Source organism: Hypanus sabinus, chromosome 7 (genome assembly GCF_030144855.1).
Source record: "Hypanus sabinus isolate sHypSab1 chromosome 7, sHypSab1.hap1, whole genome shotgun sequence".
NCBI lineage: Eukaryota > Metazoa > Chordata > Chondrichthyes > Myliobatiformes > Dasyatidae > Hypanus > Hypanus sabinus.
The window spans coordinates 32,922,243-32,943,463 of record NC_082712.1 but is presented as its reverse complement, the minus strand read 5'-3'; the positions used below and the strand labels follow the sequence as shown (position 1 = coordinate 32,943,463).

General features: G+C 37.0%; 1 protein-coding gene across 6 annotated transcripts in view; it reads right to left on the bottom strand.

Moving 5' to 3' along the window:
* LOC132396662 (splicing regulatory glutamine/lysine-rich protein 1-like) overlaps window positions 1-21,221 on the bottom strand; it is a 57,617-nt gene that overhangs the window by 22,744 nt on the left and 13,652 nt on the right. For 2 of the 6 annotated variants that reach the window (XM_059974404.1, XM_059974405.1), the window contains exons 2-6: window positions 15,969-16,102; window positions 8,925-9,064; window positions 5,129-5,335; window positions 2,078-2,256; window positions 513-643 (exon numbers count right to left, since the gene is read on the bottom strand). In XM_059974404.1, coding sequence (XP_059830387.1) covers window positions 513-643; window positions 2,078-2,256; window positions 5,129-5,335; window positions 8,925-9,064; window positions 15,969-16,102 — 791 coding nt within the window. Of the gene's footprint in view, window positions 1-512; window positions 644-2,077; window positions 2,257-5,128; window positions 5,336-8,924; window positions 13,758-15,968; window positions 16,103-21,221 lie in introns of those variants that run through there. The other 4 variants (XM_059974407.1, XM_059974409.1, XM_059974410.1 and 1 more) reach the window with 4 other exon arrangements.

Below are 21,221 nucleotides of genomic sequence, written 5' to 3'. Positions count from 1 at the left end.
CTATGATGAATTTAAATACCAATGCAGCATATTTGTTTTTACTTATATTGACCCTTCAATAGCAATTTTATACTGATGCTGAAAATGAAAAATTACACTGCAGGTTTCTGCTTGTGACTGGACTTCCTTCAATATTTCTTCTCAATAACTGAAACTGATAAATGTCTGAAAAGCATTGCAATATTTAAAAGGACTGCATGGCTTTAAATGCTCGACTTTATACATACTACTGCCTGCTTTAACCCAAGAATACTTAACTGAAAAATCCCAAAAGGAACTGTAGTTTTGTTTCTCTAAAGTAACAAGCTAAGAATCAGAAAGATGTGAAAAATATGCACTCAATTTAACGGGAATACAGTTATGCGGCTGTATTATTAAATGTTATTATGATTTGTAGTTCTAAATGAAATAGAGGTATTTAAATAAAAACATTCAATTAAATGGTGACTGTGGATAAAATGTTTCATGACCCTAGCATGAGATTTATTTCTTTACTTTCTCATATATTCTACCTGGTTCAATAACTGCTGATATAAAGGACTGCGCTTCTCTCACTCTCTTCATCACTTCTTCAAGCTCTTTCGCAGCAGCCTGTGGAGTCATCTCTGGAGGCTTCACGATTGCATTATTAGAATGATTGATTCTGAATTACAAATACACAAATAGCTGTATTAAAATACAAGGAAACACATGCAGATTTTATATCCTTTGAAAAAAAATTGTGACAAATAGTTACAAAGTCGGCACGGACTAGGAGGGCCAAGATGGCCTGTTTCCGTGCTGTGATTGTTATATGGTTATATATGAAAATGTGTTCATTCTTAATGAGAAACATATCTAAATTTTGAAGATCTTTTCTGATTCAACACAGATCTCCCTTACCTTTCAGTAAAACCTATAAAGAGTGACGACTAACTTACATTTTTGCTAACCACCTGCAACAAAATGATTTATATCGGCAAACTGAAAATGCACCCAGTGATGCAACTGATCCTCAAGTTAATTCACGATGCCCTTTGAGCACATAACTGTTACAATAAAGGCTGGAAATACAGTATGTTTTCAAACAAAGCTAAAGCCCAAGTAGAATGCAGCCAAGATTTTCCAAAGCAGTGGCCAGGCTTTGCATGGATTTCTGCTCTAGTTTTAAGCACAACAGGTTACTCAAATGATTTGATTGACCAAAGTCCTTTTCTAGTGCTTAGACATTAATACAGATAAATTAAATTCAAAACTTTCTTCTTCATATGATATTCAGTGTTAGGTCTCTGAAGATAGTTTAATTTGTCCTACAGTTCACTTGCAGAGTAATCTCAATCAACCCAGTGAGAAACCTGATTTGGTATTAGAAGTGGGTGGTCCAGAGCAGTAATGACAGTGCAACTGGATCCACAGCAAAGATCCCATCCAGTATCTTCCACTTTATCTCATAGGTAAAATCCAATGAAACCTCAACACTAGTGTAAGATCAAGAGAGTGCTGTATCTTCATCCCTTAAATCTTTAATGCATGAGGTTAAACCAACATTTTGTTTGCCAGTTCAGGTGCACAGTACTACACCAACATTGTAAAGTGAATAGAAATTTATACCCATTACCTTGGCTAACAATGATGTAATAAAATGTAAAGTAGATTCATTTATTGTAATTGCAGGAATAGGATTGTCCTATCATCAAATGACAATGATGTAGTATTTATGATATTTTATGATAAAGTCTCTACAATTCAAGGTGTCTTTGTACATATGTGCTGCCAGATGCTTTTGTTTTGCAAATCTGAGAGCAGTATATAAACTACAACTCATAAGTCAACCAAAGGGAAAGAACGTTATGAATTTATATCAAGACATATCCTACTATTGTTGTATCTGTCCAGATGGTTACAAAAATTTTCTTGGAGATTCTGAGGTAAAATTCAACCTTGACAAAGCCCTTCCTGTTACACACACAAAATGCTGCAGGACCTCGGCTGGTCGGGCAGCATCTATGGAGGGAAATAAACAGTTGATATTTCAGGCTGAGACACTCCATCAAGACCTTTCCTTTAATTAGCAATTTCTAAACAAATAAAAACCTACTTTAAGGGCCGATCCCCAAACATAGCTCCGTTGAAGGCTAGGGCCCGTAGAACTGAAGACTGCTCAGCAAATTCCACAAAGGCAAATCTGGTTGGTTGGGTCTCATCTCCTGCCATACGGACAAATTTCACCTCACCAACTTGGCTGAAAAATTCTAGTAGCTGGTCTGCCGTGGTTGTCTTAAAAGAAAATTAAAAGAACATGATTAAAATCATTATTGCAAGAAGACGAGGATCCCATCTCAATACTCAGCAATCTTCCATACCAAAATGAACCATAGGTCAACTATATAATGAATGGAAAGGGATATACAAGTGATTCCACCCTTGACTTTGCAGCTGAAGCTCTCCAGCTGAATCAATGGAGATTTAAGAAAATGGAAAAGAAAAAGGGCAAAAAACACACGCAAAATGCTGGATGAACTCAGCAGGTAAGGCAGCATCTATGGAAATAAAAGAACAGTTTGGTTTTATTCCAATTAAGTCAATGCCAAATGTTGAAAGAGGACTTTTTGTGACATACATTCTAACAACTCTAAAACTAAATTAGTTTCAGATTTCTCTAGTTGTAAATATTTCATATATGATTCCTAAAGCTTAAGAGCATTACTTAATTTGCCTTGACTACTATATCCAACAATTTTATATTATTCGTAATTAAAAGTACTTGAAGTAACCCAAGAGATCTAAGAAAACTAAGAACTGATTGGCTTAAGATATCAAAAGGAAATCCACACCTAGGAAAAGAACTCTATTTACCTTTACTCTATTTATAATTTTACATTCGAAAACACATTCCCAAGTATTTCTCAGACGGTTATTTAATAATAGACACTAAACCAGAGCAAAAGGAACAGTGAAAAAGATTGACAAAAATGGGGTCAAAAAGCGTTTTAACAACACACAGCTTTCAAGTCAGATTCAGAGAAGAAATAAAAGAACAAAATAGAATGCATAGAAATCCACAGGATGGTGGTTTGGCAAAGACTGCGTTGCTTATAAAAAAGAGTACTCAATCCAGCAAAAAAAAATTAAGAAGCAATTTCCATGAGGATTAATGCTGTTACCATGTACCATGGCATCAGGAACTGGACAACTGTAGCTTGTACAAGATACTAATTCCTGATAGGTCTATTATATAAAATAACAACAATAATATTATAATATTATTCTTAATATTATAGCTCAATAGATGTGTACTTTCCCAATTAATTTTCATTTTGTAGAATGGTACATCTTGATTGAATAATAAAGCCACTTAATCCATATAAAATTAGTAACTGAGTAGAGAAGAGAGACTTGGGGATATAGAAAAGAGTCCACAAGCTCAATTTTTCCTTGCAGAGTCTATATGACCCAAGTTTGATAAAAGTACAGCATAATTACTCAACTTTGCTATTCTGTCCTCTAGAAATAAATCTCAAATCATTTTAATAGCTAAATATTTTGTCTGTATGCTTTGAGATTTCCACTCATAACCTCAGATACTTTGCATGCATAGCTTTGTTTCCACTTCTTTTAATATTCATTCTTTTCAATATGGTGGATGAGCACATTATTCCTCAAGCTTTAATCTCAACTGAAATCTTGCTTTGTGGCTTAACTTTGAAATTCCCACATAACTCATCATTTCATATTGTTTGCTCTGAACTCTAAAACACAAACAATGGTGTTCAACAAAATTTCATTCTTTTTTTTCTTGATTCATTATCAATATGCAAACTTAATCATATGATTCCTAAGACAAAAGTTATACATGCAGTTGTGACTTATCCTCATATTTAGATCATAAAGAAAAAGTGACTAGGGGCTGTTATCACTTTCAACAGATAATCAACCAGTCAACCAACAATACAATTACATAATAGTAAAATGGATTCAACAGTGGCTGAATGGGAGATGCCAGAGAGTAGTGGTGGATAACTGTTTGTCAGGTTGGAGGCCGGTGACTAGTGGTGTGCCTCAGGGATCTGTACTGGGTCCAATGTTGTTTGTCATATACATTAATGATCTGGATGATGGGGTGATAAATTGGATTAGTAAATATGCAGATGATAGTAAGATAGGTGGTGTTGTGGATAGCGAAGTAGGTTTTCAAAACTTGCAAAGAGATTTAGGCCAGTTAGAAGAGTGGGCTGAAAGATGGCAGATGGTGTTTAATGCTGATAAGTGTGAGATGCTATATTGTGATAGGGATAATCCAAATAGGACATACATGGTAAATGGTAGGGCATTGAAGGATGCAGTAGAACAGAATGATCTAGGAATAATGGTGCATAGTTCACTGAAGCTGGAATCTCATGTGGATAGGGTGGTGAAGAAAGCTTTTGGTATGCTGGCCTTTATAAATCAGAGCATTGAGTATATGAGTTGGGATATAATGTTAAAATTGTACAAGGCATTGGTGAGGCCAAATTTGGAGTATTGTGTACAGTTCTGGTCACTGAATTATAAGAAAGATGTCAACAAACTAGTGAGAGTACAGAGGAGATTTACTAGAATGTTATCTGGGTTTCAGCACCTAAGTTACAGAGAAAGGTTAACAAGTTAGGTCTTTATTCTTTGGAGCGTAGAAGGTTGAGGGGGGACCTGATAGAGGCATTTAAAATTATGAAGGGGATAGATAGAGTTGACGTGGATAGGCTTTTTCCATTGAGAGTAAGAGAGATTCAAACAAGAGGACTTGGGTTGAGTGTTAAGGGGTAAAAGTTTAGGGGTAACACAAGGGGCAACTTCTTTACTCAGAGAGTGGTAGCTGTGTGGAACGAGCTTCCAGTAGAAGTGGTAGAGGCCGGTTTGATTTTGTCATTAAAAAAAAAATTGGATAGGTATATGGACAGGAAAGGAATGGAGGGTTATGGGCTGAGTGCAGGTAGGTGGGACTAGATGAGAGTAAGCATTCGGCACGGACTAGAAGAGCCGAGATGGCCTGTCTCCATGCTGTAATTGTTATATGGTTATAATCATTTATTTATTTATTTCAGTTAAAAAATAATAAAAAATAAAGAAAAGAACTCAATAGCTTGAAAGTTTCATCAACATAATAAATTACCTGTGAATTCAAGTTTCCAACATAAATGGTTCTTCTAATTTCTTCAATCTTGGAAGGATCGACATTGCCCATTGTTGGAGGTTGAGAGCTTATTCCTAATGCTGTTAGGGAAGGATCGAGTCCAGCTTGTAGTGCTCCCAGTGTAGTAATAGGGACAGAACCAACAACAGCCCCTATTGTACCTCCGGTTACTTCAACTCCAGTAATCTAATCAAATTTAAAAAAGCAGCTTGAGAATAATTCAGCAGTTTAAAAAAAATCACAACTAGCTATTCCTTTTAAAAGATAGTTATCCTCTTCCAACCCTGAAAAAAGTATCTAACATTTTGAACACTTAAGTGAAAATGCTAACAATTGTTGCAACTTGCATCTCTATGAAATTATTCAACCCTACTGCTGTGGAAAGCCTGTCATATATTTAAAATTTGAATTGATTATGCCAATGCATTCCAGATCAGCTTCCAGTTCTTCACTCCTGTCCCCCACCCTCTCCCCCGCCTATCACCCACAAACTCCCACATCAATCCCCTTCCCCACCTCTCTATCCATTCCTATCAGATTCTATCATTTTCAGTCACTTCCTCCTATGAACTCCCACCTATCATCCCCCCCGCCCACCAAAACCTGGATCTACCTATCACCTGCCATCTTTTGCGTGATCTCTCTATCTTTCCAAACCAAGTGCAGTCTCATCCCGAAACCATGACTATTCATGTCCCTCCACAGATGCTGCTTAACCCACGGTGTTCTGCCAGTACTTTGTGTGTTGCTCCAAATTCCAGCATCTGCAACTTTTGGTATATCCATCTACAACTGGTATCTATGGCTTTTGTAGTCAAATCCTTAAGCTCTGGAACTTCCTCCCACAATCATGCACTCTTTTTTACAACACTTTGTCCTTTAAAAAACCCTCTCTTTAAGCAAGTCATCTGTCCTAATTCTTTTTTGTGAGTCTCAATATCAATTAATTTTTCAGAATCTGAATCAGAATTAGTATCACCAACATGTCATGGAAATTGCTGTCTTTGCAATACATAACAGAAAAAATATGAATCATACACATATATTTAACTGTTTAAACTACTTAATTTAACAATTTAATAGTTAATTAAGTACTACAAAAATAGAAATAATAAAGTAGTGAGGTAGTGTCCATGAGTTCATTGTCTATTCAGAAATCAGATGGCAGAGGGGAAGAAGCTATTCCTGAATTGTTGATTGTGTGCCTTGAGGCCTTGTAGCTCTGTGCCAATGGTAACAATAAGAAAGCATGACCTGGATGACAGAGATCCTTAATGATATATGTCGCCTTGCTCAGGCATTGCTCCTTGAAGATGGCCTGGATACTACAGAGGCTAATGCCCATGAGAGTGCTAAGTTTACAATTCTCTGCAGTTTAGTTCAATTTGGTGCAGTAGATGCAATTAGAAATTTTTTGGTGACAAACCAGATCTCCTCAAACTCCTAATGAAAGATAGTCACTGTTGTGCCTTCTTTGTAGCAGCATCAAAATGTTCGGTCCACATTAGATCCTCAGAGATACTGACACCCAGAAACCGGAAACTGCTCATTTTTTCACTTCTGATCCCTCAATGAGGACTGGTGTGTGTTCCCTCATCTTCCCCTCTCTGTAGTCCATAATCAGTTCTTTGGTCTTACTGATATTGAGTGCAAGATATTGCTGTGACACCAGCTAACTAGCTGTTCCTGTACACCCTCTCGTCACCATCTGAAATTCTGCCAACAATGGTCGTATTGTCAGCAAATTTTTAGGTGGCATTTGAGCTGTGCCTAGTCACACAGTCATAGGTGTACAGCAGTGGGATAAGCACACGTTCCTGAGGTGTGACAATGTTGATTGTCAGTGAGGTGGTGATGTTATTTCCAATCCGCAGTTTGTGGCCTCCTGGTTACGAAGTTAAGGATCCAGTTGCAGAGAGAGGTACGAAGGCCAGGAGGAGGCGTTTTTTGATCAGGACAGAATATTTGTGTTAAATGCTGAGCTGTAGTCAATAAACAGCATCCTGACATAGGAAGTCTAGGCGATCCAAGGCCATGTGAAGAGCCAATCAATCTATTGTGGCAATAGGCAAATTACAGTGGGTCCAGGTCCTTGCTGGGACAGGAGTTAATTCTAGGCATAACCAACTACTCAAAGCACTTCATCACCATAAATGTGAGTGCTACTACACGATAGTCATTAAGGCGTTTTCCACTGAGGCTAGCAGAGAAAAAAACCAGAGGACATGGGTTAAGGGTGAAGGGGGAAATGTTTCAAGGGGACATTAGGGGGGGAGTTTCTTCACACAGAGAGTAGTGGGATTGTGGAATGAGCTGCCAGATGAAGTAATGAATGTAGGCTCACTTTTAGCACAAGAGAAACTTGGACAGAGGTGTATGGAGGGATGTGGTCCAGGTGCAGGTCAGTGGGACTAGGCAGAAAAATGGTTCGGCATAACCGAGAAGGGCCAAAAGGCCTGTTTCTGTGCTGCAATGTTCTAATGCAGCTCTTCTTGGACACTGATATTACTGTTACCCTTTTGAAGCAGATGGAAACTTCCAACTGAGCAATGAAAGACGGAAAATGTCTTTGAACACTCCCACCTATTGGATAGCATGTTTTCAGACCCCTACCAGATACTCCATTGGGGCCTGATGCCTTGCAAGGGTTCACTCCCACAAGAGAGCCCAACGTCGGCCTCCGAGACAGAGACCACAGGGTCACCGGGTGCTGTAGGGATCCTCATAGCTGTAGTTTATTCACCCTTTTAAAGCGAGCATAAAAGGCATCAAGTTCATCTGGGAGTGAAGAATCACTACCATTTGAAAATATCTTGGGACACTTTACTGCCTGAAAGTGTTATATAAGTAAAATGTGTATCCACTGTTTTACTCCTTTTTTGCCTTCTCATCCTACATACTTTATGTATACTTGAGATTATCACTGCTTTTAAGCTAATTAACAAAAGCTGTTCACCTGCCATCCAGGGAGAGAAACAGAGTTGGATGGAAAAGTGAGAAGATGAGGAACAGTCAGAAGAAAAATTTGGTCTTCATTCTATCATGGACATCTCCTCTGTTCTCTCCATCATGCTTTCTGCACATTAAAAAAATCTTATCACTTTTCCAGTTTGGCTGAAAGATCCTTGTATGATCCACTGACTCTACTTCTCATTCCCACTGATGCAGCTTGATCTGGTAAACATTTTCAGCATTCTTTGTTTCAGTTTTCAAACATCTGCTGTTCGTTGGTCCATATGCAGTTGCTTACCAGGTTGAAGTAACACCATGACCCTCAAATACCCGTTCTTTTACTCAAAAGTATTCTTGCTCCTCCCTAACTCTGTAATTTCCCCTAACTCAAATGATCCTCTGAGATAACTGCTCTTACCACTTTACTAGATCAACTACTACATTATTCTGTTGATATGTTAAGGCCTTAAGCTCTGGAATTTCTTCCACATGTTTTGCCTCTCTTTTCTCCTTTTAAATCCGTTTGAAGTCCACTGAGCTTTTGGACATTTGCCCAAAAAACGTTTAAGTGGTTTAACCACATTTATAGTTTAATACTACTTCTGAGAAGCACCTTGTATTAAACTTGCCATGTTTAAGGGGCCATGTAAACACAATGTAAACACAAGCAAGTTTTATAGGATGAGTGACTAAAAAACAGATAAAGTTTAATGAAGTATTTAAAAGACATTCAACTTTTGCATTAATTTTATACATCCAAGCTTATATTTGTCATCTTCAATTAAAATGCAATACAAATAAAAGAAAAAAGTTCCATAAGCACCTTCGGTATCAAAATATCACTCACAGAAACCAGAGGGCTTGAAGTAGGTACTGGGAGCAAACCTGCACCAGATATCAGTCCTGTAACAGAAGTGGCAGGAGCCAAAAGAGGCAAGGCTTTGGATTCATCTGGGATTTTACCTGTGAAAGAAGCAACACAATTACTTAGGATAATGGAATTTTTAAAAAATTGAGATTTTTTTGCTCCCCATCTCAACAGCACAGATTGACTAATCTGAGAGCTCACTTCTAGATCCTTCCAAATATATACAAACATAAAGATGTCTTTTAACCTACTCTGTAATAAGATTAAAAGTGCAAAACTGTATGCAACCATATATTACAGGAAAATTTGTTTTAAAATTTAAAAATGTAGACAATAATTTAACACTTTGAGCTATGGTCACCTGTACTTGAAACTTATTGGTCATGTACCATACGATATCAAGCATGGACGTTTTCCCCAGGCGATCACTCTCAGTGTTCGAAAGTTGTGTTACACACGACAACCGTTCATGTTGGCTGCATCACTACTAGCACACAGAACATCAGATACAGAAAAGAAGAACATTTTTTAAAATTCTTTTTTTTAGTCCCCAATAAAATGACACATAGCCAAAATCCGAGAACTGATTTTTTTAAAAAATTAAAAACCAGTTAAACACTCACAGCAAGAAACTATAATTGTTTACTTATGAGATTACAACTGTTTCATATAATGATGATATTCAGGGCAAAATGAGTTACAAGTTACAGTTCTAATGTTTGTTGTCCGTTTATTCAGTAAGGTGTCAAATAGTGTATGTGTGCCTCAACACAAATGTCTTCACAGTTAACTGGATTTCAGTTACTCTGGTAATAAAAAGGGGTGGACTAACTGCATTCCAAGATGCACACAGTCCTTAGGTGGCTATTATATTTTCCTAGCTTCTTTGCACACAGCCAACAATGGACAGAATTCCTTCCATCCTAACCCTGTGGTCTACATAACAGAAATCAGCTAACTTTCTGGAGCATAGCTTTGTTGTGTAGTTGTTGAGATGAAAAAGTCCTTGCAAAGTAAGTGTTCTAAAACTCTCAATGGTAAAATGGTACAAGATATACGAAGCAAGTCTCTATATTGATTGGAAGTTACTTCTAAATCTGTAACTCCTGTTGCTAAGCAAAAATAAGATTATTAAGTTCATACAGAATATGAAGAAATAATTGGGTTTGTTTGTCTTAATAAACAAAAAAAATTGAAGTTTCATAAATATGAACTAAACAAAGAAATTTTGCAACCATGGAACTTCCCTTTTTAAAATTAATTATATCCAGCACAAAAGCTGCAAAATAAAACTAATGACCCATCAACTGAGCCTGCGTTTCAGATGGATATCTGATGGATAGGGGAATCAAGGGATATGGGGACAAGGCAGGGACTGGGTATTGATAGTGAATGATCAGCCATGATCCCAGAATGGCGGTGCAGACTCGAGGGGCCGAATGGTCTACTTCTGCACCTATTGTCTATTGATAAAAATCCATGTTAACAGCACTATTGCAGCTCACACGCACTTTCAATTCTACCTAGTGTGTCAGATAAGAAGCCAAATCTGTTACTTACTCTGCTGGGTACAGCTCAGGCATGCCACTGAACTGTCATTATAAGATGGAGAATAGGTGAGAGTATGTAAGGGGAAAATGGGAAATAGGAGAACAGAGGAACCAAGTGAGTCAAAGAATGTTATGTAGCATCATGAAACACAAATGAGAATGGTAGAAAGGAAGTGTAAAGATCAGATATTTGAAGAGGAGCAATAAGCAAAAGTCGACAGAAGCAGGAAAGGATTAAGAAATGACACTGAATGGCAGCAGAAGAGTAAACATGTTCATTATAAACCAATTCATTATTTTGTTTTGTTTAAAGCATGAAAGATTTAACAGCCTAAACTTTTTGCAAAGGAAGCTGCTGCATTAAAATTATCAGGTTACTGGCATAATTATTAAACCTAAAGAGATTCATTAATATTAAATTTCATTTGTTTTTAAGATTCAAAATCTCAATTAAACTTTTTTTTTAAAAAGTCCATTAGAAAAAGGCAAAGGCCAGCAAGCAAATCCATGTAGAACACTGCAGAATTTTACAGGCTGGATTACAAGCGAAATTTAACAGGACTTCATTTCAATTTCTTATGTTATTCCCCATCTGACAGTCAGCTGGATCTATGGGCTGACCAGTGACCAGGAAGGAAAGCAAGCTAAGGGTGACACATTCATGACAAATAGAGAAGCTATTGTTGATAGTGAGCTGAACAGGAGTAGATGGCAGTGCAAGAAAAGAATCTTGGGCAACCATAAATGGCTGAGAGAAGACTGAAAGCTTCCTCAAGGACTTAAAGCATTCCTATCTCACAAAGAATGTTGAAAAAGCCTGCTAATAGTTAGTATTTAATTAACTAGGTCTCACTGCTAGGTCTCCTAATGCATGGTAATCACATGAAGTGTGAATTTTAAACTGCATTCAACTGTATTGCAAAAACCCAAACTAAATATGTTAAAGAAGAATTCTACCTTTCCAAAGTGGGCTACAATCACCACACATCTCACCAGCACAAAAGAATTTGAAACTGATGCACAAGCGTTAAAGAGTAGAATCATGTCAGCTTATCCTCACTTGGCCCTCTTATCTACTGATGATCTTGATCCTGCTCCTCACAATAAGAAAGTTCTGTGACATTTCTGCTCCATAATCCTAAATAAATGTGACAATAGAAAGCTTCCGAAGAAGCAGTACTTTTTTTTGTCAGAACTGACATTTTCAGAACATCTTGAATGATCTCACTTGCACTGGATACTAAAGTCACCTAAAATGTGTTTGTTCTTAGGAGAATTTTCCTGATTTTCCATAACAACACAAGTTTATTATCCTTTCCCATAAAATTCCCTTGACTTTAATTGGAAGTCAATGGACAAATGATGCATGAAGGCTGTACCATGTCTGGACGAAAGAATACATTACCACTCTTTTTCATCTATTCTTATGCCAAATGTGTTAAATTGTCCATGTCACTATGGGTTAGTGGAACTATTCTGAACAGCAACAAATGTATAAACAAAGGTAAACAATATATCCAAGTTAACTGCAATTCTTCATAACAATCCTCAACTTGCAGCATTAAAGAACTAACACATCAAATGTTCTTTGTGATCATCGCTAAAATTTAACCGAGTTTCAGCTTAGCATTTAAATTGTAATTACTCAAATCATAGTTTGTAATACAAATCTAACTCTATTGCTTTCTAAAAACAAGCAGTAAAAGAGATCTACCAAGGAGTTCCATGAGACAATTCCTTTGAAAGTTGATAGTGCCTTGTGGACCAGGGAAGTCTAGAGCTTAATTTCCGATATTATGTAACTAATCCATGAACTGTGTTTAAAACCACATGGGTGGATTCTGAGTATGGATAAGATTTAGATATACTGTATTATTCTTCCACAGTACTAGAGAATTGATGTTTCCAGCAGAACGTTAACTTTGTTTCTCTCTTCACAGAAGCTGCTTGATCTGATGAACATTTTCACTATTTAGTTTTCATTAACCCACTTACTTTTGTTGTCAATACACATATAAACAATCACCTTTAAGTAATACACAAGAGCTGTTGGCTCCCAAGAAAATTGTACCCCAGCACAAATCACTGCGTACACTAGGAAAAACTGCCAATACTTGGGTTATAATATAAAGATACAAGTTTAGTCAGTTAAGAAAAATTCTTCCACACAGTGTCATATTAAGAAACATCAATTCTTACTTTTATATTACCAAGCAGCTAGATTTTAGATAAGAAAAATGATCTCATATCAATTTTAGCAAGTATTATTTTAGAAATAAAAATCATACAGTATACTGCATTTTTCTAACCCAAATGCATGATCTATTTTACATTACATAATAATGTTGATAATACAAACACTGGAAAGAAAGAATTTTTTTTTTAAATGGCAGATTTTGAGTGAACTGAGAGCGCAGCAGGTATTTCTGGGAAGGCCTGAAACACAGGCAAGAAATCAGGTTCACATTTTCAACTAATTGCATTATCTGCTGTTAAAAAAATCTTTAAAACATGAGATTTTTAATAATTGATTAAAACTAAAGTCAAATTGTTTGAAAAATGCAAATGTGGTATAAAACAGATTTTTTTTTGCTGCAGCTAGCTTTCAATATTATCCATAAAACTTACACTATTTTTACTTAGCAGCATATACAAATAAGCAGACAGATATCATTACCCAAACAGGAAAAGGGGTCTCTCTACATACAGCATTCATAGCAAATGTTGTGGTCTCAAATCAACTGAATGTTTCAATGCTGTACATTAAGTTTGTTGAAAACAAACTCTTGCAATTTAAAACAATTTATGGTTAAATGTAAATGTCAAATAACAAATAACATTTATCTTGGCATTTTAAAACAAAATGTTATAATTAATTCTTCCACAAAAAAAATTGACTCCCAATATAAACATACACACACACATGCCCACACACAATCTCTCACACACACACGCATGCATGCTGCACATCAGGCACTAATTTATTAAACAGCATTTTAGTTAGAGAACATTTACAAACACAGTACAGAAACAGAAAAGGATTAAAATGCCTAAAGAGAAGACGCATACAAGGGACAAATAAAAAAAAGACAGGGCATCCATCTTGGAAGAGGTCGACGGGCAGTCTCCAGTCATTATTCCCCCCGTGAAGGCTTTGCTTGGTTGGCAGCATTAGTGGCATGGCAAACAATGCCTACAGTAGGCAAGTGCACAGGTCTGCCTTCGCCAGTCTAGTCATCTACTAATGCACACACATCACAGAGAAAACATACAAAACCAAATTAATATTGGTACTGGGATTCCATCTACCATTCAATATGGTTAATAAAGAAAAACCTTAAGTTATTTAAAATGTATTTCAAATTACCGGAAAACATTATATACCTGCAGGAAAAGAACCAGCCACTGGTTTGGCTTTTATGAAAGAAAATGCAGCTACTTATTGCTCCAAAGCCATAATACTGAACCACCTTTTAGAATTATAATGTAGTGTCAACATAAATATATGAAAGCAATTAAAAATTGCTCAGTTAACTCTACACTGTACAAATACTACATTTTTGTATATTTGTACAGAACACAAAAATCCATTTATTCCTATAGGATGGCAAACCATTTATTATTGAAATGGCATATAAAGTCATAAGTATTAATTTTCAAGTGTTAAAAAATGTAATTTTCATATATATATACCAAGATTTGTAACTCTGAAAAGCTTCATTTAATGTTAGCTTTCAATATACATTTCAAAGTAAGCCTTTATCTGCCATACCATCTTTGCCATTTACACAATAACATCAGCAAGACAGCAGTTGTATTAGTAACAGTTATCTGTCAAAGTAATCATATGAAGGATAAGGTAAGAATAGAGAATGTTTTCAAAACCACACCTTAAAAATGTTCACTATACAAGTGAAGTCTTGAGTTAATTACGATACGAACACAAGGTCCAGCATCATAATTTCACTTGTAGGCTTTCTTTTCAAACTCTTTGCTTTCAACAGTTAACACTTATGGCTATTATGGAGAAAGCAACTGATGCAAATTAACGGAACTTCACTTAGGAATTACAAATTCCTCAGCAACCTTGAAACCTGTGCGTACCAGCTAATTATTAATTTTTCCAGCCAGTTAACAACATTATTTGTAACTGTATGTGGAAATACACACATATTTAGAGTAGTTAATTTTAAATATAAAAGTTAATTTACATCATTTATTCCTATTATGCTGGCCGCCGACATTTCTAGCTTTTTAAAAAAATGTGTACCTAATTTACACAGCTCATTCTCAGGTCTGTTGTGTGCCAGTAATCAGGGTTACATTGGAACCTTTCTCAAGTCCGCACCATTCAAGTACAGCCTTTTCACTATGATAAAACAAATTAGAAGATACAGTCTATAGATTTATTCCAAAACCATTTCTGGTTTACTTTAACAAAGTTAATTAATTTATTTTTATGTGTTTGATACTGCATTTATACATTTTGCAATCTTATCTCTTGCTTACTAAATTAATATTGTGGGGAAAAAATTGGTACTTTGAAAATAAAAATTGATATATTAATAGTTTTGTTCAAGTACAGGTTACCCCACCACTAACATCATTATAAGTATTATTTTAGTCTTAATTTAGCTGTATAATTATTAATTCTGAATAAATTGCATCAAAATCCTTTTTTGAAAAGAAATCCTATGTAGCTATTTGTCACAACTATTTCACTTTATTTAGTTTTTGGTCATATTACTATTTAAGAAACACAGGTCTGTCACAAAAATATGATTTTGAATGACCTGACATAGGTTGCATAAGGTGTGTCGCTATTTCAAAATATTTTATCATGTCTAAAATTAGTGGGCTAAATAGATTTCCACAAAAATAAGTGCTAGAACAAAATGCAAGTGATATTTTGAAGGCTGAAGCTATTATGTACAATATTAGTAATGAATGCATTCAAACAAATATGCAAAATTTCTTGTCTGTTACTTTAATGAAAATAGATAAGAGGAGTGGACTATAATATCGTTGCAAAATTAAAGGAGTCCATTCAGACATTAATTACTAATACTGCATATTACAGTCCAAGTCTCCTTGTACTCTGTTAGCCTGGGTTTAAAACATCTTTGCACAACTGAATTTTGGTCAGACATGAGCTAAGGAAAGAGATGTGGATGTGGAAGTGGGCCTTGGGTCCACATATTCAATCACAAAAGAAGAGTTGTTTTCCCTGACATGAATTGTTGGGGCATGCTTTTGCAATATTCAGAGTTCCATTTACCTACTTTTTATTGCTCTTAATGTACATATTGTACTAGGTAAAACAATAATCTGTGATAAATGTGATAAAGACCACTGTCCACTTCCAGGAAACTTTCTCTCAGCTGAACAGAGGATACACAATTAAAAGTCTGAGAGCTCATGAATTTGCAACAAAGCCTTCAATACCTACCTTCATTAAAGGGTACAACAATCAGGCCTCTGTCTATAAAAACCACGTTTGTTAGATGCTGGGCCACACCAACACTCACGGGATCGTGATATTTAATGTAACATACCCTTGACGAAACTGGGATAGGTGAATTGCTGTAAGGGAGAACAGGAGATAATTAGTTTACTAAAATTATTTCAAGAAAGAAATAACAGATTCCTTCATGGCAGCTGCATTTCCCCTTCATATGTGCTCACCATGCGCAATAAACCACTGTAGAATGCTGAACTCATTATAGTGGACAGAAAGGGAGGTGACATGGGAGAGATGCTAAGACAGCCAGCTCCAAAATGTTGAACAAATAGCATTTTAAAAATGTGCTCTCAGGCCAATATTTAGCAAATTTCCTGTTGATGGAAGGGCATTTTTTAACACACTGTAGTAATTTAATATTCCAGCTCAGAGACAATTATGTAAACTGCATTGACCAGTGACCGGAGTTAGGAAATATTAGTCTGGTAAGAGAAGAGGTTACTTAAGGAATTTTAAAGGGCTCATTGTCAACATCTACCTGTTACATTGCTAGGATTAAGCATGGGCTCGTCTGTTTGTTTGGCCCTGGCCTACCGATTACTACAATGAAATCCAAAAGATGTCACTGCACACAGGATAGAAGACCACATAATGAGTGCTTCAACAAAAAAAGATAACTGGATCACAGAATTCAACCCTCTGCTTGCAAGTTACACATTGTTCTTATTTTATACAAATCTGTTGGGTTTACATGATGCAGGAAATTTGGACAAACACATTACATTAATAAAGACAACAGTAAGTGTTTCAGTGTCTTTTTAGCTAAATATAACTGTGATGTAGTATTAATACAGTGAGTGTAATACTGTTACCGTGCCCAAGTGTTGTTGGATCAATTTGCTTGATCAGAAAAGCTTACAACCTACACACTGATATTACAGCACATATTTAAAATGAGTAGAAATGCTGCATCTCAAATTAATCAGAATTCTGTCAAGAGCACAGAATTTAGGAACAATATAAATGATCTCTAGTCTTACTGCTTCACTTAATGACCTAACCGTGTAAGTGTATATATAAGACACATCATAATTGTTCCTTAACTGCAGTTATTGCTACTATTAAAAGCCCTCTCCATAAAAAAACCTTACCATTCCCAAACACGGACCAGCTTTCATGGTCGTTGCGACACTGTAATGTGTAAGATCAAAGGAATATAGGTTTCAAAGGAGATATCAATCAAACATTAACCAAAGCATAACAATTTTAAAACAATCAGAGCCTAACTTTAGAAATATTCATAATTCCAAAAACTTCACACACAATATACTGGAGGAACTCAGCAAGTCAAACAGCATTTATGAAAAGGAATAAACAGTCAACACAGCCCCTGCCAACAATGAAAGAAACCATATGGTTTCCAAGAGCTTGCTTCTTTACCTGAATAATGGTAAAGTTACATGAAAGGATCCAATTATACTCAATACTACACACACCTATTACTTCAATATTCAGTTGTAAAGGGGGTTTCTTTTTTTTCTTTGTTACTGTTGGGAAAGGGTTTCCTTTTGTTAACCAGCAGGAATGCTAATTTACTGATAACAAGAATGGTATTCCTTTGTAAACCAAATGGGGATTAATGTTCTTTCTTCTGAGTCTGTAAGCTTTTGTTGACGGGCTTTTGGGCAGATCGGCGCGAGGGGGTCGAGAGAGGGGACGCAATGCTCTAAGCTGGGCAAGGATCGGACCCCAAAGGGGGGTCCGAGGCCGGGAGATTCTCCGAGGAGGGGGGGGGGATGAAGCTAGATGTGCTTGGTTGACCACTCGGAGGGTCCTGAGCTGTTTGGAGAGTCGAGGAGTTCAGAGGGGATCGAATGGTGGCCAGAAGACTTCAGTAATTGAGCTCCAAAGGTTGTGCACGAAGTGGTTTGGACTTTGATAAATTTGGCGCCTTTTCTTTAATTTTCTTTTCATATATACTGTATCATTATTAATCACTTAGTTATAGTAACCTTTATAAATTGTACTCATTTAATCGCATATGGTGTACTGTCTGTTTTTGGGCGAGGCGGGGACATCACACAGCATCCACACCAGCTGATTACCCAGTTTGGCGGGGCCGAAGGCTGCTCCCCCTAGACGAGAACGAGCTGAGCAAGCCTGAGGCGACCCAGGGGGTTACACAGTAATGCTCACCAAAGTGTTACATGCAGAAGCATCAATTGAGGGTAACCTTAAGCAAAACTAAGATTCATCTGCTCCAAAACCACCTATAATCACTCACATGGTAAAGATACCCAAAGGGTGATGATACACCTAAAGCCAGCCTGATAACTACTTTGAATAGAAGAAAAATCTATCACATTTATAATTAATAATATTTGGAGCATGCATGCAGGAGTTTGTTAATATTATTTTGGAATTAATTTCAGCAAAACCCAAAGTGCTGCATTATGCAAATATTATCACACACTGCCTACCCGTTAAATGAGTTGCTTACATTCTATTCCTGGGTTTTCAATGAAAGCTGACCACAAAAATAAAAGCAATGAAATACAAGACAGAGATAAAAGATGAATTGATTACAAGACTATGTTAAATATAGATAAAAATCACTTACTTAACAGTTAATTTATCTTTTATCTGCACATCTGCACACTCTGCTGCATTTTGAAATTGTATATACTTACATAAATATAAAAATACACACGATGAAAATGCAACACAATGAACTTTATCAGAATGACAACTAATTCACTTGGAGGTTCAATTGATATGTTGGAATAAATAATTCCTAATCATCTCAAAAACCACAAAAAGGTCTAGTCACCCTTCCAGTAATTTTGAGGGAGATTCTAAGCTAATTTGGCAGCATGATAGGAACCTGAAATAGGAAGCCGAGAAACAAAGTTGGGAAAAACAAAGCTGGACAAATTAAAAACTAACAATGCAAAGGGTAAACAAGAGAAAATCTACAGATGCTGGAAATCCAAGCAATACACACACTGAGCAATGGAGGAACTCAGCAGACCAGACAGCATCTATGGAAAAAAGCAAAGTTGACATTTCAGGCCCAAAACCTTTCAGCAGGACTGTAGAAAAAATGCTAAGGCGTAGATTTGAAAGGTGGGGGGAGAGGAGAAAGAAAAACCAGGTGATAGGTGAAACTTGGAGGGGGAGACATGAAGCAAAGAGCTAGGAAATTGACTGGTGAAAGAGACAGAAAGCCATGGAAGAAAGAAAAAAAAGGGGGGTGTGGAGCGCCAGAGGGAGGCAATGGGTGGGCAAGGAGATAACATCAGAGAATGAGAGAGTGAAAAGGTAATGGGAAATGGGAAAATAGTGAAGGGGGAGGGGGTGAGGCATTACTGGAAGTTTGAGAAATTGATGTTCATCCCACCAGGTTGAAGGCTACCCAAACTGAATACAAGTTGTTGTTCCTCCAACCTAGGTGTGGCCCTATCACGACAGAGGCGGCCATGGTTCAACATATCTGAATGGGAATGGGAAGTGGAATTAAAATGGGTGGTCACTGGGAGATCCCGCTTGTTCTGACGGTCAGGGTGTAGATACTCAGCGAAGCGGTTTCCCACCTACATCGGGTCTCACCGATATACAGAAGGCCATACCAGGAGCACCAGACACAATAAATAACCCAAACAGATTCACAGGTGAAGCTTTGCCTCACCTGGAAGGACTATTTGGGGCCCTGAATGGTAGTGAGGAAGATGGTGCAGGAGCAGGTGAAGCACTTGTTCCGCTTGCAAGGAAAAGTGCTAGGAGGGAAATCAGTGGGAAGGGACAAGCGGACAAAGGAGTAGCGTAGGGAGTGACCCCTCTGGAAAGCAAAAAGTGGGGGTGGGGGGGGGTAACATATGCTTAGTGATATAATCCAGTTGGAACTGGCGGAGTTTTTGGAGAATTAGGTGCTGGACGCGGAGGGTGTGGGGTGGTAGGTGAGGACAAGAGGAACCCTATCCCTGGTAGGGTAGCAAGAAGATGGGGTAAGAGCAGACGTGCATGAAATGGAAGAGATGCAGTCAAGGGTAATGTATGATGGTGGAAGAAGGGGTGCCCCTTTCTTTGAAAAAGGAGGACATCATCATGAAAAGCTTCATCCTGAAAGCAGATGCATTGGAGACACAGGAATTGAATGGCATTTTTACAAATAGCAAGGTGGGACGAGATATAGTCCAGGTTTCTGTGAGTCCATTGGTTTACAATAGATATCGGTAGATAAACTGTCTCCGGACACAGAGACAGTGAGATCGAGAAAGAGGAGGGAAGTGTCAGAAATGGACCATGTGAATTTGAGGGCAGGGTGGAAATTGGAGGCAAAGTGGATGAAACTGACGAGTTCAGCATGGGTGCAGGAAGCAGCACCAATGCAGTTGTAGATGTAGCATAGTAAATATAAAGGTCAAGTTTCCTGGCAGTTTGAGGAACACTCCAAGTAATAGTCTATTTTAGATTTATCCCTGTACAGTGAGATTACCTTATTCTAAAAAGTCCAAGGAAAGAGAGATAATACGGGTCCACAATCCTTTATCCAAAATTTTGAAATCCAATAAGTTCTGAAAACCAAAGTTTTTCTCGCCGACAGCTGACGTCACTCAGGTGACATGGCAGCGCTAGCAGAGGCCATCAGGCGTCAGTTGTGGCTCAGCACTCGTACCAGTTACACGTGCATTTGTTGTCCGCTGATATTTTGTGTTCACTATTGACCTTGTGCTTAATTTCACTGTGAAAATGTCAAAAAGAACTGCAGATACCCCTATGGGTAACAATGAGTAAAAGAGAAGGAAGCATCTATCATTATTAATAATGCAGAAAATGGAGTTATTGCAGAAGCAATTGTGGTGTGTCTATGCAGCGTCTACTGAAGAATATGGTGTTGGAACTACCACTGTATATGATTTAAAGAAACAGAAAGACAAGTTACTGAAGTTTTATAGTGACAGTGACATTATACATTTATTCCAATAAGTCATATACCATGTGTATGATTCGATTTGCTTGAAGCTGCATATTTTTATTTTATTGAATGTTTTTGTTGGAAATAAATTATTTTTGTCATTATTCCCTAAACAATACAGTATAACAACTATTTACATAGCATTTACATTGTATTGATATTGTAGAGTTTTGATAATACCCCTTTCTGAGAAGGATTTAGTTCTAGCAAATTCTCCAAAATACCTGAAGACTCAAGATTTGGAAAGGTAGGAAGTACAGTATTTA